Source organism: Myotis nattereri, assembly GCF_964212035.1.
Source record: "Myotis nattereri genome assembly, chromosome: 3".
Classification (NCBI taxonomy): Eukaryota; Metazoa; Chordata; class Mammalia; order Chiroptera; family Vespertilionidae; genus Myotis; species Myotis nattereri.
Window position 1 is genome coordinate 181,801,065 of NC_138077.1, and position 26,227 is coordinate 181,827,291.

Genomic DNA, 26,227 nt, shown 5'->3' on the forward strand with positions numbered 1-26,227 from the left:
AAGCACTGGTGCTTTTATAACCTGAACACACTGCACCCAGGATAGATTTTTCACCCATTTAACATAAACTGCTGAGTACCTTTCAAGAGATATTTTCATTGAGCCTAATTAAACAATAACAGTTATCATTAAATATGAATTGTTGGAAGACATGCATTTGTTTTTATTTTAACACATGGTTTCTTTTGTGTGTTTGTTTAAGTAGTTTTGGTAGCAGAACTATCCCCCCACCTCCATGCTTCTGGTTTTGATAAGCATTATGGTGTGAAATCTCAATATAGAAAATTATATTATCTTTTGGGAAAGGATACTTTCACAGTTAGAAAAATGCTTCAAAGTTTGGCTTTCAGTTACTTTGAGACATGTTCAGTGTATTGGCCTGGCCTATATGAAACAAGATAATATATGTTAATGAGATGAATGAACTTAAAGTCATCATACCACCACTGCTGCCTGTACTTCCTTGGAGCGGTATACATGCACTATACTTCTTGAGTGGAGTAGGAAGAACCCAGGGAAGATTTAAGATTTGATAAATCTTTTTCAGTCTGTTCTCCAAACACCATTATTGTTGTTTTCTTTGAAAGCATTATTTTTAAAGTATACTTTAGTACACTTACAGAATAATTCAAATGACATAATGACTATGTTTGCCTGACTTGAATGGAAATATAAAAAAGTTAAAGTGTGATTTTTTTCCCCCCTAACATATACCCAAGCTATAGAAGCTCTCTGGGCAAAAAGACAGATGAGATTTTGCAACATAAATAACTCTATTTCTTTCACCACCTTTAAATAGAGTATGGTTTCAGATAATCTAATGACATCTAGAGACCAAATTTTTTTTTAATAGTTTAACTTTACAGTGTTTCTGCACCCAACAAATAAGAGGCTTAGCAAGCTCACATTTAAAGTGGAGGTGATGTCATTTAAAAAAAAACACAAAAACAACAACTAGGAGTCTACATATGTTTCTCCTGACTCTGCTATATTTATTAGCTCTGTGATCTGGGGTGAAAATAAGAATCTCACTTTTCTTTTCTGTTGAATGGGACTGTGCAAACTATACCAGGTGCATTCTTACTAAGGGGTAACAAGGATTAGATGTAACATAATAAAATAGAGCTAACATGGTCTATACTATATTCATAAACCTATAGCTTAGAAAGCTGTTAACTTCATCCAAGCAGAAAGTACTTACCATTGGCTGTATCCCTGGCACTCAGCTGAGTTCTTGGCACATAATGGATGCTCAGTGACTCTTTAGTTAAATGAATGAACAATAGTACTTTGCACTCTACTTAAAATAAATTTAGTACTACCTGTCTGTTCCCCAGATTTATGTAGCTGAATTTTTACCATCAATCATATATAATTATAATTGATGATAGAAATTTAGCTATATATAAAATTTATATGTGTGTGTGTGTGCATATATATATATATATATATATATATATATATATATATATCCTAATATATAAAAACCCTGGGTCCGTCATATCCACAATGACCAGGAGGCTCGACCAACCAGAAGTCAGTCCTGCAGTCAGTGCTGGGTTGCTGTGGTGACCCAGTGCTGACTCCTATGGCTGCAGGCATGGTGACCCAGCACTGACTGCTGAGGGGACTGCAAATCAGGGCCAGAGAGAGGCCTGAAGAGAGAAGCAGGGTCTGATCCGTAGCCTCTGTGGCAGCTGTTATTCAGCACTTGCCTCTCTCTTTAGCTCTGGGCCTGGTCAGTGAACACCTCCATTTCTCTCCAGCCTCCACCGGAGCTGCTGATCAGCCCCGCCTTTCTGATCAGGCCCCGTTGATAGGCCCAGAGATGCTGACTGGCATAGAAACTGACCAATCAGAACCATATCTGGGTCAAGTGTGAGGAGCCAATGGCTGCCTAGGAGGTGGAGCTTTTGACACTGACTGGCATAGAAACCAACCAATCAGAATCAAATTGGCCGGCAGAGGAGGGCAGTTGAGGGCGAGATCAGGCCTGCGGGGGGTGGGAAGGGTGGGGGGGGACTGTTGTGGGGGACCAGGCCTGCAGGGGAGGGCAGTTAGGAGCGATCAGGCCAGCAGGGGAGCAGTTAGGTGTTAATCAAGCCGGCAGGGGAGTGGTTAGGGGTGATCAGGCTGGCAGGCAGATGAGCGGTTAGGAGCCAGCAGTCCTGGATTGTGAGAGGGATGTCCCAGATTGGAGAGGGTGCAGGCTGGGCGAGGGACACCCCCGACCAGTGCACAAATTTCATGCACCGGGCCTCTAGTGTGTGTGTATATGTGTGTGTGTATATATATATATACACCCACCCCTTAATTCTCACAACAATCTTATGACTTAGAAACTTTACAGAGGAGGGGATTGAGGCACTGAGAAGACAGGGAACAAAGTTATTAGGCTATTAGAATTTTAACCCAGGTTCTTTTTGTTAAAGTACGGTGTTTTTGTATTAGCCCACCAATTTTTTTATACATATGGAATCATATCACAGGCAGCATTGATGGGATAAAGTCAGAAAATGGCACCTTGCAGCCTTAAGACAGAGAAGAATAATAGTTAGTTTGCTTTAATAGTGGTGACAGAAGAGAAGTGAGCTTCCAGGCTGAATAAATGTGTTTAAACTGAAAGTTCTCAGTAGTAGGCTTAACTATTCTCCCCACTCATTACAGCAGATAGGAACACTCTTTCCCTCTTCCCCCAGTAACCTGTGTTCCTATCTCTCTTTCTTGCTTAAGATAGGAGTTAAATGAAACTTGTAGCAAGCTCCACGTTTGGACATCACTTGTAACATATCCTTTTAAAAGTTTCAGTTATGCCGAAACCGGTTTGGCTCAGTGGATAGAGCGTCGGCCTGCGGACTGAAGGGTTCCGGGTTCGATTCCGGTCAAGGGCATGTACCTGGGTTGCGGGCACATCCCCAGTAGGGGATGTGCAGGAGGCAGCTGATCGATGTTTCTCTCTCATCGATGTTTCTGGCTCTCTATCTCTCTCCCTTCCTCTCTGTAAAAACTCAATAAAATATATTTAAAAAAAAAAAAAGTTTCAGTTATAAGCAGGTAGTGAAGGTCAGAGATGGGCTCTTAGGAACACTCAGAGCCAAAATATATCTAAACATACTCTCTGGTTGGCACTTAGAGGAATGTCATACAAGCTCTTGAGAAGAGATAAGAAATCCCTAAGTAAGCTTACTTAATACATGTTTATTGAATGGTTAGTTATAGGCTCTGAGTAACTATATGGTTAATATTACTTATTCAGCAGCTAGCTCTAAATTATAAAGTAATTACAGAGAAGAAAGGCAAGGTCAAGAGAATTCTACATGTTTCAACTTACTTTCCCCCCCTCACCAGCCTTGTGAGTTAGAAGCAATACATTTAATGTTCTTTTTCCTCTTCTGCCCTCCACCAGAGGGTGCTCATAAGCAATTAAATGACAGAAGTAGAGAAAGGCACTGAGAAACAAGTGCCATTTTAATTCAAAGCATAGATTATTGGCCTCTGTGTAAAATAGTGTACTTTAAAACAGAACTCTTGATTCAACTGATAATAACTTATTTCATTTAAAGTTGCCTTACAAATAACAACTTGTCTGCTTGTCTGAGCTAGTATGTTTATGTAGATGAACCTAACCATTCTTGCTAAATGATTGTGAGAGACTATGCCACTAAGCAGTGTTAAGGACTCTAATAGAACTATATTTCTTATATAATTTAATGCTCTTCTGACGTACCTGATATTCTGAAGTACTTCAGAAGCTCTTCTAGTGTACACACTAGAATAATAAAATCCAAGATTGTTGTTATTTTCTATATAGGGTGTCCCAAAATGTGTACATATACATTTAGATAACTCAATTGATGTTTCTTTTCAGATTTAACCTATTGGAATCAATAATTATTCAAAGTGTATTCATTATTTTGGGACCTCCTATATATTCAGTTTATAAAAGTACATCTGCTTAGAAATTTTGCTAATTTTGTTACAATAGGCAACTTTTTATCTCCCTATGGTGTAATCTGACTTAGAGGCTGGGATGCAATGGAAGATTGAAAAAGAAAGCTTTGTGTTGAGCAACCTCTTTTTGATAGAAAAACTCAAGGTAATGTTGGATCACTGCAAGAAAATGGGCAATTATAATGTGGAAAAGTATCATCAGGTGATTCTCCTTGTTTTCCAGAATCCCAGCAGATTAAAAGAAACAGCAACAGAAACAAGTCAGGAGAATTTAAAAAAATTATTTTAGAAATTTGAGATTAATAAACCAAGAGAGTAATTTAGTATTTTGCAACAATTTATAGCATCTTTAAAGGACATAGTTAAGGTTATTTAGTAGAAAGACCTAGATTCGGAGTTAAGAGAGTATGTTTGTGCTATCATTAAGCAGATGTGTGACTTTGGGCAAACAGCTTTACCTCTCTACATCTCAGGTTCTAGGTCTTCTTGTGAGGAGAAACTGCCTTTTATTTGGAATCTGTTGGGGGTAGTAGGGCTACTGACAGAAGTTTATCAGTAAGCTGCTGATAAACTTCTCTCTGGGGGTTCTCATTTACCAGCCCGGAATGGAGTAGGGCATGTTTGAGAGGGAGGATAAGGCAGTAGTACTTAGCTCAGCTATGGCTTCCAGATATGGTGTCCCCTGGTTGGTATAGCAGCAATTGATGAATTCTAAGGACCTTTCCAACTCTGATGTTTTATGAGTCTAAACTGAAACCATCTAGAGCAGACATCTTGTTTCTTCCAACTCTACTTTCTTGTATGATAGCATTCATATTTATGAACATAGCAAAAGGCCCCAGAATTTGTTACTTACGGTGTTCATTTTATTAAATCTTAACAACTTGCCAAATCAAGTGAGAACTATAATACAGCAATACCAGGCAGAGGGCAGTTTTTGAGCTATTTACACAGGAGTTTTGGAGATAATTGATCTTGACCTGCACATTTCTTACACTATTTCATTGGTTCCAGATTATTATTAGTCACTTCCTTTTTTTAACAGTGTGCATTTTTTTATGAAGTGACTAAACTGCTCTTTAACCTTGCTATAAGAATGTGACAGTGGGCTAGTCCGGACAAGTGGATGGTGCACTTGGTAACTAACATTCTTAATAAGCTTGCTTCAACCTGCCACAGATTACTTTTCTAGCATATACATGACTTTTGTTTTAAAGCTTGGATTGTGGATAAATAGCTTTTTTGATTTGCACTCTGCTTAGCAGTAAATGAAACTTCAGCTCATGATTCAGTTTGTCTTAAAACAACCTTAATAATCTGTCTAGCTGAGCAGTGAGGATCTGAAAAAATTTAAAGAGGTGATCTAGCAGTCATCTTAAGGGCTCCTTGCTCATAAAAGATTTTGTGTCAGTCAGACATGTGATGTAGTTGAGAACTCCATGGCCTTTGGAGTCAAATCTGGTTTGCCACTTAGTAGTTGATTGATCTTGGACATGTTGTTCTATCTCTCTAAGACTGTTTTGTGATAGATGCAATCATGATTATCTTTAATTGGCAGGATTGTCATGTATGGTAGACATATGTTAAGCACTGCAATTTGCAGTTCCTGGTAAATGCAGTAGCTATTTTAATTAATCCAAAGAAAGTAATTATTGTTTATCGGATCATAGGACAATATATACTAGTAGTAGGGCCTTAATAGCTGTTTGATTGAATGCTTTTTAAATGGCTCTGAGCCAAAACTGCCTGAGTTTGAATTTTGGCCAATTACTCAGTACCTGTGTGACTTTAGACAAGCTTCTTTAAATATATATATTTGTATTGATTTCAGAGAGGGAGAGAGAGATAGAAACATTAGTGATGAGAGAGAATCATTGATCAGCTACCTCCCGCATGCCCACATTGAGAACCAAGCCCGAACCCAGGCATATGCCTTTTTTTTTTTTAATTTTTTTATTTTTTTTTATTTTTATTGATTAAGATATTACATATGTGTACCCTCTACCCCCCCCCCCGCTCATCCCCTCATTCCCCCGTTGTCCGTGTCCATTGGTTAGTCCTATATGCTTGCATATAAGTCCTTTGGTTGATCCTTCCCCCTTGCCCCCACCCTCCCCTACCTTCCCTCCAAGGCCCGCCAGTCCAATCAAAGCCTCTCCGTCTCTGGATCAGTCCTTGTTCATCAGTTTATGTTGTTCATTATATTCCACAAATAAGTGAGATCTTGTGGTATTTATCCGCTCTCCAGTTCCATCGATGCTGTGGCAAATGGTAAGAGTTCCTTTTTCTTTTTCCTCTTCTTAAAGAATACCTTTCAGCATTTCATATAATGCTGGTTTGGTGGTGATGAACTCCTTTAGCTTTTCCTTATCTGTGAAGCTCTTTATCTGACCTTCAATTCTGAATGATAACTTTGCTGGATAAAGTAATCTTGGTTGTAGGTTCTTGGTATTCATCACTTTGAATATTTCTTGCCACTCTCTTCTGGCCTGCATGGTTTCTGTTGAGAAATCAGCTGACAGTCGGATGGGTACTCCGTTGTAGGTAACTGACTGTCTTTTTCTTGCTGCTTTTAAGATTCTCTCCTTATCTTTTGCTCTTGGCATTTTAATTATGATGTGTCTTGGTGTGGTCCTCTTTGGATTCCTTTTGTTTGGGGTTCTCTGCGCTTCTTGGACTTGTAGGTCCATTTCTTTCACCAGGTGGGGGAAGTTTTCTGTCATTATTTCTTCAAAAAGGTTTTCAATATCTTGCCCTCTCTCTCCTTCTGGTACCCCTATAATTCTGATGTTGGTACGCTTGAAGTTGTCCCAGAGGTTCCTTACACTATCTTCATACTTTTTGAATCTCTTTTCTTTTTTCTTTTTCGGTTGGGTATTTTTTGTTTCTTTGTATTTCAAATCTTTGACTTGATTCTTGGGATCCTCTTGTCTGCTGTTGGATCTCTGTAAAATATTCTTTATTTCAGTCAGTGTATGCTTAATTTCTAGTTGGTCCTTTTTCATGTCCTCCATGGTCTCACTATACTCCTTGAGGGATTCATTAAATTTATCGGCGGTTTCCATAAAATTCTTGAAAAACCTTATAAATGTGGCCTTGAACTCTATATCCAGTCGTCTGTCCTCCTCCGTTTCTGACAATTGTGACCTGTTTCTCTGTCTCCGCATTTTGGCTGCTTCCCTGTGTTGATAGAGTGGCCCTGCGCGCCAGGTGTCCTGTAGGGCCCAGTAGCTCAGCCTCCCCAGTTACCTGGGGTGGACACTCTTGGTGCACTCTTGGTGCCTTGGTTGATGTAGGATCACTGGGAGGAATTGACCTCCAGGCCAATTGGCTGTGGGAAGCAGCTGTGTCTGAAGTGGGAGAATGGTCCCCCTCTGACCACTGGGTACAGTGGCTCCTGGATCTAAGGAGGTGCTAATTCAGCCCCTGCCTGAGGCCTCACAGCCGGGCCAGGAAGAGGCTCAGCTGTGAAGCAATGCAAGCCGCTGCGGGGCCTTGGGCCTTCTCTTGGAAGTTCCGGGTCTGGCTGGCCCGGCTGCAGTTAGGTAATTATCAGGTTGCAAAGGGCCGGGACATTCACATGCAAAAGCCTCTGCCGCAGCCTGGGTGGGGCGGGGTCTCAGGGAGTCAAAAGGCTGGAGAAAGAAGCAATGGCTGATTCTCCGCGCCCGGAGTCGCGCGTCTCAGTGTCCCGGTAATGGCTGCAAGCACCTCTGAGGGAAATCCGCCCTCAAGTTCGCCCGCTGCCGCCTGAGAGAGCAGCCTCTCCCCGTATGTGTCCTGGGTCCCCAGAGACTTCCCAGAACCGGAGATCAGAGCAGTCGGGAGCTTGTGATTCAAAAAGACAGCCGCGTCCTCAGGTGCCACCCCCTTTCCGCGCGCGAGCCGCCGCCGTACCTCCGCACTCAGCCTCCGCAGCTCCTCTGGCTCTCAGCGTGCTTTTCTTTTCTTCTAGTTGTAGAAATTACACTCAGCCAGCCTTCCTGTTGTTCTGGACGATGTTTGCTCCGTCCTTTGGGATAATTTTCAATTGCTGTGGGAGGCGACTATTTCCCGGTGTTTATCTATGCCGCCATCTTAGTTTCTCCCAGGCATATGCCTTGACTGGGGAATTGAACTGTGACCTAGTTCATAGGTTGATGCTCAGCCACTGAGCCACACTGGCTGGGCTTAGGGAGGCTTCTTAATTTGTGTAAGGCTTAGTATCCTCATCTTTAAAATGGAGATTAATAATATCTATCTGGCAAAGTTATTGTATTACATGGCATAATGCATATAAATCACTTTGCATAATACCAGTACATATCATCCTATATAATAAAAGGGTAATATGCAAATTGACCCTAACAGCAGAACGACTGGGAATGACTGGTCACTATGACACACACTGACCACCACGGGGCAGATGCTCAATGCAGGAGCTGCCCCCTGGTGATCAGTGCGCTCCCACAGGGGGAGCTCTGCTCAGCCACAAGCCAGGCTGACGGCTGCCATCACAGCAGTGGTGGCAGGAGCTTCTCCCGCCTCCTCAGCAGCACTAAAGATGTCGGACTGCAGCTGAGGCCTGCTTCCTGCTGTCAAGTGAACATCCCCTGAGGGCTCCTGGGCTGCCAGAGGGATGTCTGACTGCCAGCTGGTGGTCATCCCCCAAGAGGTCCCAGACTGTGAGAGGGCACAGGCCGGGCTGAGGGACCCCCCCGAGTGCACAAATTTTTGTGCACCGGGCCTCTAGTTTTCAATAATAGGAATTACTAAAATATTTTTTAAACTACTGAAAGGTTTCATGGGTGTTTGTATAATTAGTTCAAAGCTTACAAATTATACACTTTAAAATATGTCTATTATAGGTCAATTATGCCTCATTAAAGCAACATTCAGTGGTGTGTGTGTGTATGTAGTGTAGTGTAGGTGTGTCTATCCATCTATCTTTTTTGTACTGCAATAATTGTGTTTAAGGCTGGTGTCTAGTAACATTCCCAAATCTGGATAGAATTAATTAGCTAGTATCTTGTCAGCATGACATGCTTGAAATACAGTTTTTATTTTTATTTTTTAAAATATATTTTTATTGATTTCAGAGAGAAAGGGAGAAGGAAAGAGAGATAGAAACATCAGTGATGAAAGAGAATCATTGATTGGCTGCCTCCTCCACGCCCCACACTGGGGATCAAGCCCGCAACTTGGGCATGTGTCCTGGCCAGGAATACAACTGAGATCCCCTGGTTCATAGGTTGACTCAACCATCGAGCCACGCCAGCCGGGCTGAAACATTTAAAAACAGTTCTATTAGTGGATGTTTTTTTTTAAACACGAGGGAATTGTATTTTACAAACTGAATTTTCAAAGATACAAATAATAAAGCTGTAGTTGTGTTACCAAGTATGTTACATGCAGGGCAAGGATTCTGCAGGTAAATGAACTGAATCTTCTTAATGATGTATTAAGATCACTGTCCAGAGGAGGGGAAGATGGCTGCTGACGGGAAGGCAGACTGCAAGATAGTGTGAGAGGTAGAGAACCAAAGGAGAGCGCGTGGACATACGGGGAGTGTATATTTGTGGGTGAGGGACAGCTATACTCCAAGGGACTGTCGGGGACTGCCGGACCGGGCTCCCCTAACCAGGCAGCCTCCACTGCTGCTGAAATTTCTCCCACAGCGACCAGCTCTGCCATGAAGACCATGCCATCTTGAAGGGGAGAGTGGCTGTTATCAGAAACGTATACGTCCCGGGGAATCTACAACAACAACACCCAGGGAACATCTGCAAACCCAGGAACACCGGATCTCTAGCAGCACGAATACGCGGACTCGGAGGAGCTATGCACCTTCTCACAGACAGGTCAGATTTCGCCTAGGAAAGGAGAGAGAGAGAGCTACAAAACCAGACACCCAGAGAAGAGAGATCATGGGGAGACAAAGAAACAGCTCGCATGTGAAAGAAAAGGAGGCATCACCAGAAAAGGAAGTAAATGAAATCAAGGCAAGCAATATGTCAGAGAAAGAACTCAGAGAAATGGTCATAACATTTCTGAAAAGAATGGAAGACAAATTCAACAATATTTGTAAAAATCAAGAGGAAATGAGGACAAACCAAGAAGAAATTAAAAATGACATTTCTATAAGTAACTCAATAGGAAGCATCAACAGTAGACTAAAAGAAGCAGAGGACCGCATCAGTGAGCTAGAAGACAAGGTAGGAAAAAATACCCAAGCAGAGCAGCATCAAAAAAAAAAACTTTAAAAAAAAACCAGGAGGTTAGCCTAAGGGAACTTTGGAACAACACAAAACGAAACAACATCCGCATAATAGGGGTGCCAGAAGGAGAGGAAACGGAGCAAGGAATAGAAAACCTGTTTGAAGAAATAATGACAGAAAACTTCCCTGATATAGGGAAGAAAAAAACACACAAATCCAAGAAGCTCATAGAGTCCCCAAAAAAATGAAGCCCAAAAGACTAACGCCAAGGCACATTATAATCAAATTGGCAAGCACCAACAACAAAGTAAGAATCTTAAAAGCAGCCAGAGAGAGACAGAAAGTTACCTACAAAGGATCCCCCATCAGACTGGCGACTGATTTCTCAACAGAAACACATCAGGCAAGAAGGGAATGGAATGAAATATACAAAGTCATGCAAAGGAAGCGTCTGAATCCAAGAATACTGTACCCACCAAGGCTATCAATCAAAATTGAGGGTGAAAGCAGGAGCTTCACAGACAAAAAAGGACTAAGGGAGTTTATTATCACCAAACCAACAATGCAAAAAATGCTAAAGGGTCTGCTATAAAAAGAAGAAATAGGAAGCGAAAAACGAACACAGGCTTAAAGAATAAAAATTGTGACAAGTACCTATCAATAATAACTTTAAATTAAATAGATTAAATGCCCCAATCAAAAGACATAGGGTAACTAAGTGGATAAGAAAACATGACCCATATATCTGCTGTCTGCAGGAAACCTACCTCAGAAAAAAGTACTCACACAGACTGATGGTGAAGGGATAGAAAAAGGCTTTTCAGGCGAATGAAAATGAAAAAAAAGCTGGGGAGCAATACTTATATCTGACAAATTAGATCTCAAAGTGAAGGACATAACAAGAGATAAGGAAGGCCACTTCATAATAATAAAGGGAGCAATCCAACAAGAAGAAATGACTCTGGTAAACATATATGCACCCAATACAGGAGCATGTAAATGCATAAAAAACTTCTGGAGGATATCAAGGGAGAGATTGACAGCAATACAGTCATAATAGGGGACTTTAATACCCTACTATCACCATTGGACAAATCCTCTAAACAAAAACTCAGCAAAGAAACATCAATCCTAAATGACTCACTAGATCAGATGGAATTAATTGACATCTTCAGAATATTTCACTCCAAAGCCACAGAATATACACTCTTCTCAAGTGCACATGGGTCATTTTCAAAGACAGAACATATACTGGGTCACAGGCAAAGTATCTTCAAATTCAGGAAGATAGAAATCATATCAAGCATCTTCTCAGATCACAATGGCATAAAACTAGAAATCAACTACAATAAAAACAATAAAAACAATCAAACACCTGGAGGCTAAATAGCATGCTATAAAACAATGACTGGGTTACCAGAGAGATCAAAGAAGAAATAAAAAGCATCACGGCAACAAACGACAATGAAAACTCAAGAATCCAAAATCTATGGGACACAGTGAAAGCAGTCTTGTGAGGGAAGTTCATAGCTCTACAAGCCTACCACAAAAAACAAGAAACAATGGTAATAAATTACCTAACACTACAACTCAGAGAGTTAGAGAGCAACAAGAAAAGCCCAGCATAAGCAGAAGGAAGGAAATAATAAAGATTGGAGCAGAGATAAACGAAATAGACACCCAAAAAAACAATACAAAAGATCAACAAAACCAAGAGCTGGTTCTTTGAAAGGATAAACAAGATTGATGAACCTCTAGCCAGACTCATCAAGAAGCAAAGAGAGAGGACCCAAATAAACAAAATCAGAAATTAAGGAGGTGAATAACCAATCCCACAGAAATACAAACAATTGTGAAAAAAATACTATGAACAACTCTATTCCAACAAAAAGGACAACCTAGATGAAATGGACATATTCTTAGAAAAACACAAGCTTCCAAAACACAACCAAAAAGAATCAAAAACCTGAATAGGCCACTAACCACCGAAGAAATTGAAACAGCAATCAAAAATCTTCCAGCAAACAAAAGCCCTGGTTCGGACGGCTTTACAGGGGAGTTCTACCAACCATTCAAAGAAGAACTAAAACCTATCCTACTCAGACTATTCCAAAAAATTCAAGAGGAAGTCACACTTCCAAGTTCTTTCTATGAAGCCAGCATTACCCTAATTCCAAAACCAGATCAAGACACCACAAAAACAGAGAACTACAGGCCATATCCTTAATGAACATAAAAACCTCAACAAAATTCTAGCAAATCGGATTCAGCAATAGTTTAGAAAGATCATACGCCATGACCAAGTGGGATTTATTTCAGGAATGTAAGGATGGTACAGTATCCGCAAATCAATAAATGTGATACATCACATAAACAAACTGAGAGACAAAAATCACATAATCATATCAATTGATGCAGTGAAAGCATTTGACAAAACCCAAAACCCTTTCTTGATAAAAACTCTCAGCAAAGTGGGAATAGAGGGATCATACCTCAGCATAATAAAAGCCCTATATGACAAACCTACAGCCAACATCATATTCAATGGGCAAAAACTAAAACTATTTCCCCTAAGAACTGGAATAAGACAAGGATGCCCACTTTCACCACTCCTGTTTATCATAGTACTGGAAGTTCCAGCCAGAGCGATCAGACAAGGAAAAGAAATAAAAGGCAAGCAAATTGGAAAAGAAGTAAAACTATCCTTATTTGCAGATGACATAATACTATACATAGAAAACCCCAAAGACTCCATCAAAAAACTACTAGACCTGCCCTAGCCGGTTTGACTCAGTGGATAGAGCGTCGGCCTGCAGACTCAAGGGTCCCAAGTTTGATTCCGGTTAAGGGCATGTACCTTTGTTGCAGGCACATACCCAGTGGGGAGTGTGCAGAAGGCAGCTAACTGATCGATGTTTCTCTCTCATCAATGTTTCTGACTCTCTATCCCTCTCCCTTCCTCTCTGTAAAAAATCAATAAAATACATTTTACAAAACAAAATACTACTAGACCTAATAAATGAATTTGGTAATATAGCAGGATACAAAATTAACGCCCAGAAATCTATGGCCTTTTTATACAACAATATGAACTCACAGAAAGAGAAATGAAAAAAACAATCCCATTTACCATTATACCAAAAAAACTAAGATACCTAGGAATAAACTTAACCAAGGACGTAAAAGACCTGTACTCGGAAAACTACAGGACATTGAAAAAAGATAAATATTTTAAATATAATATTACCAAAACTGTACTAACATATTATAATATCACAAAAGTTGTAGGAAATATTAAAAATCTGCAAATAACAGGATTACTTATATTATATTCTAAAATATTTTTCCCCCGGCTCTATTTTTGTTTATCAGTTTATGTTGTTCATTATATTCCACAGATGAGTGAGATCATGTGATATTTATATTTCTCTGACTGGCTTATTTCGCTTAGCATAATGCTCTCCAGCTTTGTCCATGCTGTTGCAAATGGTAAGAGTTCCTTATTTTTTACAGCAGCATAGTATTCCATTGTGTAGATGTACCACAGGTTTTTAATCCATTCATTTGCTGATGGGCACTTAGGCTGTTTCCAAATCTTAGCTATGGTAAATTGTGCTGCTGTGAACATAAAAGTGAATATCTTTTCTGATTGGTGTTTCTTATTTCTTGGGATATATTCCTAGAAGTGGGAGTACTGGGTCAAATAGAAGTTCCATTTTTAATTTTTTGAGGAATGAGATGGTTAATGTATATAACTTAGAGACAAGGCTTTTTAGGAGCCACCATTTGTAGAACCATGTACTTTCAATGAGCATTTCCTCCTGTGACTGGGCTGAATGCAAAGGTAGGCTAGTCACAGTGGGAAGTTAATCCCCATTTCCTTCTCCAGGTCCTAAAAATAATGACCATTGGAATGATAACAACTCTTCTGCCTATGTCACTATAGTTTCAAAGCCAACTTTTGCTTACCTTATTACATTTAACACTTTCAAGAGTCCTTTGAGATAGTTAGGTCAGGGATTACTCACCTGAATTCGTAAATAAGGAAACTCTGGCTTAAAATAGAGAAGTGACTTTCCCAAGATCAGGAGTCGAAGTGGTACTTGAATATAGGTTTTTCTGATAACTGGTCCAAGTCTCTTACCATTACACTACACTGGTTCTGATTGTCAGTGATGTTTACCATCATTATTATTTGATTACCAGAGGATTTCATGGTAGGGGTGGAGGACGTTTTTCAAATGAAAAATATTATGAAGGTAACGTGGCTTGAAATTTAACCTATGCTTCTTGTCCATCTTAGCTTTGATTTTATTTGTTCTGAAATGAAATAAATTGAGCTAATTATGACAATTATGTTGATGAATATGAGTTATGCAAAGGAAGCGTCTGAATCCAAGAATACTGTACCCAGCGAGGCTATCAATCAAAATTGAGGGTCAAATCAGGAGCTTCACAGACAAAAACGGTCTATGGGAGTTAATTACAACCAAGCCAGCAATGCAAGAAATGCTAAAGGGTCTGCTGTAAATAGAAAAAATAGGAAACAAAGAAGGAACGCAGCGGTAAAGAACAAAAATGGCGACTAACAAGTTTCTATCAATAATAACTTTAAATGTAAATGGATTAAATTCCCCAGTCAAAAGGCATAGGGTAAATGAGTGGATAAGAAAACATGACCCATATATCTGCTGTCTACAGGAAACCCACCTCAGAAAAAAAGACACACACAGACTGATGGTGAAGGGATGGAAAAAGGTTTTTCAGGCCAATGGAAGTAAAAAAAAAAGCTGGGATAGCAATACTTATATCTGACAAATTAGATCTCAAAGTGAAGGACATAAAAAGAGATAAAGAAGGCCACTTCATAATACTAAAGGGAACAGTCCAACAAGAAGAAATAACTCTGGTAAATATATATGCACCCAATATAGGAGCACCCAAATACGTAAGAAATCTTCTGGAGGAGATCAAGGGAGAGATTGACAGCAATACAGTCATAGTAGGGGACCTTAACACCCCATTATCACCACGGGACAAATCCTCTAAACAGAAACTCAGCAAAGAAACATCAATCCTAAATGACTCACTAGATCGGATGGAATTAATTGACATTTTCAGAACATTTCACCCCAAAGCCACAGAATATACATTCTCCTCAAGTGCACATTTGTCATCTTCAAAGATAGACCATATATTGGGTCACAGACAAAGTCTCTTCAAATTCAAGAAAATTGAAATCATATCTTCTCAGACCACAAAGGCATAAAACTGGAAATCAACTACAACAAAAGCAATCCAGAAAAATCAAACACATGGAGACTAAATAGCATGCTATTAAACAACGACTGGGTTACCAGTGAGATCAAAGAAGAAATAAAAAGCATCATGGCAACAAATGACAATGAAAACACAACAGTCCAAAACCTATGGGACACAGCAAAAGCAGTCTTGAGAGGGAAGTTCATAGCTCTACAAGCCTACTGCAAGAAACAAGAAACAATGAGAATAAATGACCTAACTCTACAACTTGAAGAGTTAGAAAGAGAGCAACAAAAAAAGCCCACTGTTAGCAGAAGGAAGGAAATAACAAATATCAGAGCGGAGATAAACGACATAGAGACCAAAAAACAATACAAAAGATCAACAAAACCAAGAGCTGGTTCTTTGAAAGGATAAACAAGATTGATACACCTCTAGCCAGGCTCACCAAGAAACAAAGAGAGAGGACCCAAATAAATAAAATCAGAAATGAAAGAGGAGAAATAACAACAGACCTCATAGAAATACAAAGGATTGTTAGAAAATACTATGAACAACTCTACTCCAACACACGAGACAACCTGGAGGAAATGGACATATTCCTAGAAAAATACAACCTTCCAAAACTTAACCAGGAAGAATCTAAAAATCTCAATAGGCCAATAACTATGGAGGAAATCGAAGCAGTAATCAAAAAGCTTCCAGCAATCAAAAGCCTGGGGCCAGATGGCTTCACAGGGGAGTTTTACCAAACATTCAAGGAAGACCTAAAACCTATCCTCCTCAGACTATGTCAAAAGATCCAAGAGGAAGGAACACTTCCCAGCTCATTCTATGAAGCCAGCACCACCCTAATCCCAAAACCAGATAAAGACAATACAATGAAAGAGAATTATAGGCCAATATCCCTCATGAACATAGATGCCAAAATCCTCAACAAAATCCTAGCAAATCGGATCCAGCAGTACATCAAAAAGATCATACACCATGACCAAGTAGGATTTATCCCAGGGATGCAAGGATGGTACAATATCCGCAAATCAATAAGCGTGATACATCACATAAACAAATTGAGAGAGAAAAAACCACATAGTCATATCAATTGATGCGGAAAAAGCATTTGACAAAATCCAACACCCTTTCTTGATAAAAACTCTCAGCAAGATAGGAATTGAGGGATCATACCTCAACATAATAAAAGCCATATATGACAAACCCACAGCCAACATCATACTCAATGGGCAAAAACTAAAACCATTCCCCCTAAAAACAGGAACAAGACAGGGATGCCCCCTCTCACCACTCCTGTTCAACATAGTACTGGAAGTACTAGCTGTTGCGATCAGACAAGAAGAAGAAATAAAAGGCATCCAGATTGGAAAAGAAGAAGTAAAACTGTCCTTATTTGCAGATGACATGATACTGTACATAGAGAACCCTAAAGACTCCATCAAAAAATTATTAGACTTAATAAATGAATTTGGCAATGTAGCAGGATACAAAATTAATGCTAAGAAATCCATGGCATTTCTTTACACCAATAGTGAACTTACAGAAAGTGAAACTACAGAAGCAATCCCATTTACCATTGCACCAAAAAAATTAAAATACCTAGGAATAAACTTAACTAAGGAGGTAAAAGACTTATATGCCAAAACTACAGGATGCTGAAAAAAGAGATAGAGGAAGACATAAACAGATGGAAGAATATACCGTGTTCATGGATTGGTAGAATCAGCATCATCAAAATGTCCATACTACCCAAAGCAATTTATAGATTCAATGCAATCCCCATTAAATTACCAACGGCATATTTCACAAATCTAGAACGAACATTCCAAAAATTCATCTGGAATAAAAAAAGACCCCGAATAGCTGCAGCAATCCTGAGAAAGAACAAAGTAGGTGGGATCTCAATACCAGATATCAAACTGTATTACAAAGCCACTGTTCTTAAAACAGCTTGGTACTGGCACTAGAACAGACATATATATCAATGTAATATAATAGAGACCCCAGAAATGTACCTAAACCACTATGCCCAATTAATATTCGACAAAGGAGGCAAGAGAATACAATGGAGTCAAGACAGTCTCTTCAATAAATGGTGTTGGGAAAATTGGACAGATACATGCAAAAAGATGAAACTAGACCACCAACTCACACCATACACAAAAATAAACTCAAAATGGATAAAAGACTTAAATGTAAGACGGGAAACATAAAAATACTAGAGGAATCCACAGGCAGCAAAATCGCAAACATATGCCGAAGGAATTTCTTCTCTGATAATGCTTCTAGGGCAATGGAAACTAAAGAGAAAATAAACAAATGGGACTACATCAAAATAAAAAGCTTTTGCACAGCAAAGGAAACCATCAACAAAACAACAAGAAGACCCACTACATAGGAGAACATATTTGCCAATGATACCACCGATAAGGGTTTAATTTCCAACATTTACAGGGATCTCATGAAACTTTACAAAAGGAAGATAAACAATCCAATAAAAAAATGGGCAATGGACCTAGATAGACATTTTTCGAAAGAGGACATACAGAAGGCCGAAAGACAATGAAAACATGCTCAAAGTCACTAATTATACGAGAGATGCAAATCAAAACGACAATGTGTTATCATCTCACACCTGTCAGAATGGCTATCATCAACAAATCAACAAACAACAAGTGTTGGAGAGGATGTGGAGAAAAAGGAACCCTTCTGCACTGCTGGTGGGAATGCAGACTGGTGCAGTCACTGTGGAGAACAGTATGGAGCTCCTCAAAAAACTAAAAATGGAACTCCCATTTGACCCAGTGATCCCACTACTAGGAATATATCCCAAGAAACCAGAAACGCCAATCGGAAAGGATATATGCATCCCTATGTTCATAGCAGCACAATTCACCATAGCTAAGATTTGGAAACAGCCTAAGTGCCCATCAGCAGATGAATGGATTAGAAAACTGTGGTACATCTACACAATGGAATACTATGCTGCGGTAAAAAAAAAAAAAAAAAAAGGAACTCTTGCCTTTTGCAACAGCATGAATGGAACTGGAGAGCATTATGCTAAGTGAAATAAGCCAGTCAGAGAAAGATAAATACCACATGGTCTCACTCATTTGTGGATTACAGGGAACAACATAGACTGATGAAAAGGGACAGACCCAAAGACTGAGAAACAGCAATCAGGCTATCAATCCCCAGAAGGAAAGTAGGGGAGGGCGGTGGTAAGGGGAAGAGATCAACCGAAGGACTTGTATACATGTATATAAGCCAAACCAATGGACATGGACAACAGGGGGATGGGAGCATGAGTGTGCAGGGCAGGGGGGGGGGAGCGGTTAATGGGGGGGAAAAAAAGAAAAAAAAAAGACAAAATCAATGCATTTTTGCTTTTAAGAAAAATCAATCAGCCTGGCCAGTGTGGTTCAGTGGTTGAGCATTGACCTATGAACCAGGAGGTCATGGTTTGGTTCCCGGTCAGGGCACATGCCCGGGTTGTGGGCTTCATCACCAGTAGGGGGCGTGTGGGAGACAGCTGATTAATGATTCTTTCTCACCATTGATATTTCTATCTCTCCCTTCCTCTCTGAAGTCAATTTTAAAATATTGTTTTAAAAAATCAATCAGGTCTTCTAGAATTTTTAAAGTATAATTCCAAAACATCTAGATGCAAAAACAAACAAGACCTCTAACCAGATGAATTTACAGATATTTGGGTTTCCTCAGTTTAATCCACACCTCCTCAAAAGTTACTAATGGATGTTTTTAGTATGCTATTGGATATCCTAATAATAATAAAAGAAACTTCATCTTACATAATTGCTACATTAAATACACATGGTTTTTTTCATGAAAAACACTTCTTTTGGCTATTTAATATTGTTTTAATTCTTCTATGTAGACAACAGTAACATGCACTCATATTTCCTCATATTTGCCTAAATTTAATTTAAACTTCAAAATATTTAATATGTGACCCACTGTAAACTTTAATAGAAGTAAATATATATTGCTTTAGGCTAAACTAGGCAAATTCTCTGGGTAGTGTTTTAAATCACAATGGTAACAAGGACAGTAAACTGAACATGTGCTAGGTTCTTTACATACATTATAGATCCATAAGCTATAATAATCTGAAATTTTGGATTAATAATAATTAAAGCACAAACAACATAGTTATGATGTGTGGAAACCTTTTTTAAAAATCCATCACTAACCTCCAAAAAAGATATATAGAGTACCTCTCTCAGAATTAGGAAATTGAGGCATTATGCTGCTAATTAGAAAGGTAGCAGACATGTTAAGGGGGAGAGATATGTATATGATAGGTTTATTTTAGGCTTGTCACAGTTTCCTGGAGCCCAAGTCTATTGTCTAATGAATAATAAATAGCCTCAACTATTGTAACATTAGTATATGGAAAAATTTTCAAATTTTAAGAGACTTCCTGGTAATGTAATACCTGGGCTACTAGAGTGATCTTTCTAATGTAGCTTCAGAAATAATAAAAAATGCCCCAGAAGTAAAAAACCTTTTGTAAAACAGGCCTCATTTTGTTTACAAATGATGGATTCTACTTTTTGCAGATGTGTCTTGCTGAATCAGGGCTCTCTTACCCATGCCATCGGCTGACAGTGGGAAGGAGATCTTCACCTGCACAGACCCGGGAGCAGTCTGAAGAGGTAAGCCTGTTAGCCAGCTTTTCAGTGAACAGAAGGCCTATCCTCCACACACCTGCCCACTTCCTATTCTTTTTTATTGGCCACAGCAATGAATAGATAAAGTTAATGTAGCGTGAATAAAGTCTCAGTAAATTCTTTTTTTTTTTTCCCCCAGTAAATTCTTTAAGGCAGAAACTTTCCATGCAAGGTTATGGCTAATGTGGTCTTTCTTGTTCTGTAAGTTTTATGTTTCAGCAGACAGAATTCCGGTGGATTGGTTAAAATGATTTTTACGTAGAACTGTCAGTTTAACAAAGGCATTTTCTTTGATGCTGACTATTAATTAGGATTGAGTACATTTATTAGGATTGATTCTGAAGGTTCTTCAACTCAGTGAGTGAGTATACCTTCTGTGAACCAGGCATTGTGCAAAGATGAATAACAATGTACCTATACCAAGATGCTCAGAGTCAAAGGTAATAGATTAGTAAACTAATAATAATGACATATTGCAATAAATGCAGTGATAGCAATCAGTGTACATAGGGTGCTATGGAAACAAAGACGAGGGCCAGATCAGATTGAACATGTTTGTGTGTGTGATGTCTCTGTGTATGTGTCTTTGTGGGGCTGAGTGTTATTATAGTTCACCTCTAGCCCTAACACCTAGTGTAGTGCCTGGTACATACCAGCCACAAAAGAGTATTTGTGAATGAATGATTTTGTTTTTTTTAAAGGAAGATTAGAGGAGTTCACATCCAAATCTATATATATAAAAGCCTAAGAAACCATTATGACTGGTCGACCAGTCGCTATGACACACACTAACCACCAGGGGGCAGACGCTCAATGCAGGACCTGCTGCCTGGTGGTCAGTGTGCTCCCATAGCCAACCTCCCACAGCCAGCCAACCTCCCACGGTCCCTTCCCCCGGCCGGCCCCGATTGGCCCAATCAGGACTGGGCGAGACAGGCCTCGATTGGCCGCTATTGCCAGCTAGGCCAAGGGACCCCACTCATGCATGAATTTGTGCCCCGGGCCTCTAGTAGAATTATAAAGAATGAGTCACAGTCAGCCAAATGAAGAAACATGGAAAGAGTATTCCATTAAGAGGAAACAGCACAATCTGATTAGTAAATGGGAAGAAATGAGTACAGTTTGGTGTTTGTGCAAAATAAAATGGGACACAGAAAGATAAGAGATGAGACTAAGGTGAGTTGGGCTTGTATGTCTAGTGAGGGATTTGAACTCTGGGAAGCCATAGTAGGGTGTTAGGTGAGGAATAGTTTTTGTTTTGTTTTTCTGCTGTGCAGAGATTAGATGTAAGGGAAGCAAGACTACAGACAGAGAAATCAGATATGAACCTATTTTACTAGTACTGCAAAAGATAATAAGAACTAGAACATACTTAGTAAAAAGAGAGAAGGATATGAATTCAGGAAATATTTGGAAGGGGATATCAGTAGGACTGGTAACTGATAGGATGGATCTGTATGAGAAAAGAGAGAGGGAAGAAATAAGAGTAATACATAGCTTTTGGCTTAAGTGACAAAAAATTCATTCAATAAATTCTGATTACCTACCTACTCCATGCCTGGTACTGGTCTAACTGGCAAAGTCTTCCATAAAGGAGTTAGCTTCTGCTGACCCCCTGCCGAGAGAGAGAGAGAGAGAGAGAGAGAGAGAGAGAGAGAGAGAGAAGAAGAAGAAGAAGAAGAAGAAGAAGAAGAAGAAGAAGAAGAAGAAGAAGAAGAAGGGGGAGGGGGAGGGGGAGGGGGAGGAGGAGGAGGAGGAGGAGGAGGAGGAGGAGGAGGAGGAGGGAAGGAAGGAAGGAAGGAAGGAAGGAAGGAAGGAAGGAAGGAAGGAAGGAAGGAAGGAAGGAATGAGGGAGGAGAAGAGAAGAAAGAAATTGAATGCAGATAATTGCCAAAAATCTGCATTTCAATTTTTAAAACATGGTTAGACAAATGCTTAGCTTGTCTGCTTGTGGTGCAGTGCCACATACTCTTGCTTCCTGAACTATAGGCAGACAAGCTGCATAGTAATCCAGTTCCTCTTGAACATCTCTGAATGCACACTGCAGGTTCATTCTCTACAAAAGTGAACTTTCCACATCTCCAAAATCTATCTCCTCACCCATGTTAATGCTCATTGTCACCCCAAGCCCAAAACTGTGTAGTCCTGTCACCGAGGGACTTGCTATTCTTTCACATACATCAGGATTTTTATTACCCTTTCCTTTGTTCTGCTCAGATAGTGTATTTTTTATATCAGCATCAAATTTGTTACCCTAATTTGTTAGTTGAGAAGTTTCTTGCTATTAGAGTTTTTGTTCTGACCATTATCTTGATTCTACCCCCACTATAACCTCTCCAACAGGTGGGAGGGGTAAGGGATCTTTCTTGCATTTTTATCCTCCCCCTCTCCCTTGGTTCTTTTTCTTCATCCTAAAAACATATCCAAATCTCCAGATAGATAGATAGATAGATAGATAGATAGATAGATAGATAGATAGATAGATAGATGATAGATAGATAGATAGAGATAGAGATATTCCTTCAAACCCAGTTTCCCCCCTCAGGCTTTAGCTTCATCTTTCCTTTGTTCACAGCCAGGCTTCTTGAGGTAATCTACACCAGATAACTCTATTTCTTCATTTTCTATTCACTTAACTCATTACAACTTGGCTTCTTTCTACCATGTGACTATAATTGAATTTAACCATTAGAGTCAGATAATAGTTTTTGTTAATGTTAACAGGTACCATGCTATGCTGTCTCTTTTTTTTCACGGCCACCTTTGTGGGTCAGTATTAGTCACATTCTACAGTGGGGAGCAAAGACACTTGCTGAAAGTCATATAAAGGAAAATGGTATTCAATACCAGGTGTTTTGGTTAAAAATTCAGATATTTTTGTGGTGGTTTTCTTGTCGTAATACAATAGTTACCTCTTTCTTAATTACAATCCTATTGAATCTATTTACAGTTATTGTCCATTGAAATTTTCTCAGACCTTGCTTCTAAGATTTTCTTTTGACTTTCTAATCTTTGACAGCTTATCTCTCTATTCTGTTTACTGTTTCTCTTCCTTCGCCAATTGAAATATTTATATATTCTGTAAAACTCTTATCTTTATCACTCTTATTTCTTTATTTTTTAACTTATTGATCTTATTCATTTTCATTATTATTTATATACTGATGACTTCCAAATTTAAATGTTTTCTGGGCCTCTCTCCTGAGCTGGTAAGATTTTTTTCTTCAGCTACCTACTGGGTGTTTTTACCTTGACGTCCTCCAGCTTCCTCAAATTCTGAGAACTGGTCTCAGCCTCCTCCCTCCCCGGACCTAACCGTCTCTACCCACTCAGTTACCCAAATCTTGGTGTCATATTCACCTCTTTCTTTTCTTTTAATCTTTCTTTTTTTCTTGATCCTTAAGTCTAACTGGTCAACAGTTCCCATCAGTTCTGCTGAAGTATATTTTTTTAAGTCTGTCCCCTTCATTCAATTCCTACTGCTACGGCTCAAATATAGGTTCTTGAGTTCTCTCACTTGCAACTTTGAAATTAAGTCTCCTTTCTCATGTCCTCAAGTCTAATCTGCCATTATGCCACCATACCACCCCAAACACACACACAGCCATCAGTTATTCCCTTGAACAAACAGTTCCTGCCTAAAAACCTTTAGTGCTTTCCCTATTGACATCCGAGTACAGTCCAAATACCTTAGTGTGCTGATTTTAGGACTGCCACATCTAGTCCCATCAAACCTTTTGTCCTTCCTGCCAGTCCACATTCCTCTTTCATGCATAGAGCTAATGATTCCATTTGCTTTGCTGGATTCTTTATTGATTTTTAAAAATATCCAATTGCTTACTTGAGTTTTTTGTCTGCTTAGAGTACAACTCCCTCCCTGTCAAATTTCCATTACACATGCTCCACAACATTGGTATCTTTTTTTAAGGTATGGGTTAAATAGTAGCACTTATGTGAAGCCTTACACAGTCTTCTTCACTGGCCCTAGAGTAACTAATCACTCTCTCCTTTATTTTCCAATAGCCTTTGCTTAATCTTTTGTTGTACCTCTGATCACATTGAAAAAGACATATTTGCAACTAAATATGCCTTCCTTTAGATAGGAATTTCTTGAAGGCTGGGACTATGTTTTATCTTTAAAATCCCTTAAAGCTTTAAAATCTGATTCTTAACGGGCTGAACTCTAATATCCCATCTAGCTAAGTTTTATGAGTCTTTGATTCTAAGTTTCCCTAACTTTTAACCTGGTGTTTTGATATAATAAGTAGTTGGTGAAAGGAATATCTGCTTCAGTTTTAAGCTTGCCTTAGTGCCAAGTATATCTGAGTCCTAAATTTTTATCTCATGCAGTTTGGTTATTATCTCCTCTAGGAAGTCTGCCCTGATCCCTCCAGTGCATTAAATGCTGCCCTCTGAACTTATCTATCATAATACTTATCACTAGGTATTATAATTATCTTTATATTTTATATGGTGTTCCTTGAGAGACCATAATCTATCTCTTTCACATGGGTCCAATCAGTGTAGCATTTAGTAGGGGTTTATAAATATTTGTTAAATGATAAAAGGAATAAATTAATGTAATAAGTAGCTAAAATAGAATCAAAATTTTTAGATGTTTTTAAAATTCTGAATAAATAGGTTATTTGTATTTAAAGAATTTTAGGACAGCCATCACTGAACCAAGAGATTATTATTAGCATCAGCAAACATTAATGATAAAAAGGTTGTTTATCTCATTTTTTAGAAAAAGCTTTTCCTAACCTGTTTGATGGCTGATAAGAAAATGTAAGGAGATTGGGAGTTCCTTATACATAATTAAGTAGCTCATTCTTGCAGATACTTCAATAATTCATATTTGAAATATACTTTTTCAACAAAATTGACTTTTTAGATACCTCCCTTGAAGATGTTATCGTCGTAGGATTTCACTTTTCTTGGGCTCTTCAGAGATTTTGGAACGCTATACTTTGTGAAGACAAGATGAATAATGGGTTACATAGGCACAAAATTAAAATCACCATCCTAATATGAGGTTAAGTACTGTTGTTATGGAAAGGGACTGCTATTTGATTGAAAACTGAAATCAGAGAAAGAGGATCGATATGGGGACTAAAGTAAAGGGGGTGAGAAATAAAGATGATACATAGAATAATCCCTTTCTTTTCGTCTGTGTTCTCCAACCCTCCTATTTAACCTGATGCCTCTTAAAGTAAGGGGTGAGTACGAGGCAAGACTTAATCGAAGGCTAAGATGATAGCTTAGCTAATAGAGGATGTGAGGAAGTTTGTCATACTGGCCTTTTGTTTATTTCCTCTTGCCTGTGAGCCTGGATGAGCATCCTAAAGGAACACGTATCTTTAAGGTTTTGAGCCTTTACCTGTTTAAGACTGAGCCTCGAAATTCAAGTGAACTTCATACTCCAGATATTTGCCTGCCTCAAATACAGAGGGAATTCAAGCACAGCTGTGGTCTTAGTAAAAGTATTGTTTTATGGAGGAGGCTCCCTCACTGCCTTGAAATGAAAAGGGTTTTTTAAATATTTAAGCTGTTGAACTGTTAAAATCAGGAAGAGGTCTTGGCTCTACAAAGCAAAACACTAAAGTAGGATTAGGATCATAAATATAACCAAGGCTTCTGTAAGAAATAATGGTACAGTCAAGATAGCAGATAGACTGCTTAGGGCCAGGACCGTTCATTTTTATTCATCCAATAAGTACATGTTCATTGCCTTCTCTATTCAAACCGTTGAGAAAACTGTCTTTAAAATAAAAGGGAAAATCTTAACAATTCTGGGCATTAATGCTTGGTTATGCCCAAGGAAGAAATGCTAAACCTACTGAGTCAAATGGAGTAAATATTTTGGCTTCCTCATTTGGAGCTGTTAGACTCACTAGGCCAGTGGTTCTCAAAATTGTTCCATAGTGTCCTGAGAGCCACCAGAGGTACCCCAGCTGTCAAAGGGATATGAGAAAGAAAAGGCCAAATGCTGAGCATTAGGCTCCCAATTGCCCTCTCCCTGCATCCGTCAGAGTGGCCTTACTTGTCATATATTGTAATTTTGCAGAATGCTTTGCTTGGGGCTGGGTAACCCTGTGAAAAGAAATTTGG

General features: G+C 39.1%; 1 protein-coding gene across 1 annotated transcript in view; it reads left to right on the forward strand.

The window, feature by feature from the left end:
- The window catches only part of FAF1 (Fas associated factor 1), a 387,465-nt gene that overhangs the window by 231,538 nt on the left and 129,700 nt on the right, over window positions 1-26,227 (forward strand). Inside the window, exon 9 of the mRNA XM_081087160.1 lies at window positions 20,006-20,101. Coding sequence (XP_080943286.1) covers window positions 20,006-20,101 — 96 coding nt within the window. The remainder of the gene's footprint in view (window positions 1-20,005; window positions 20,102-26,227) is intronic.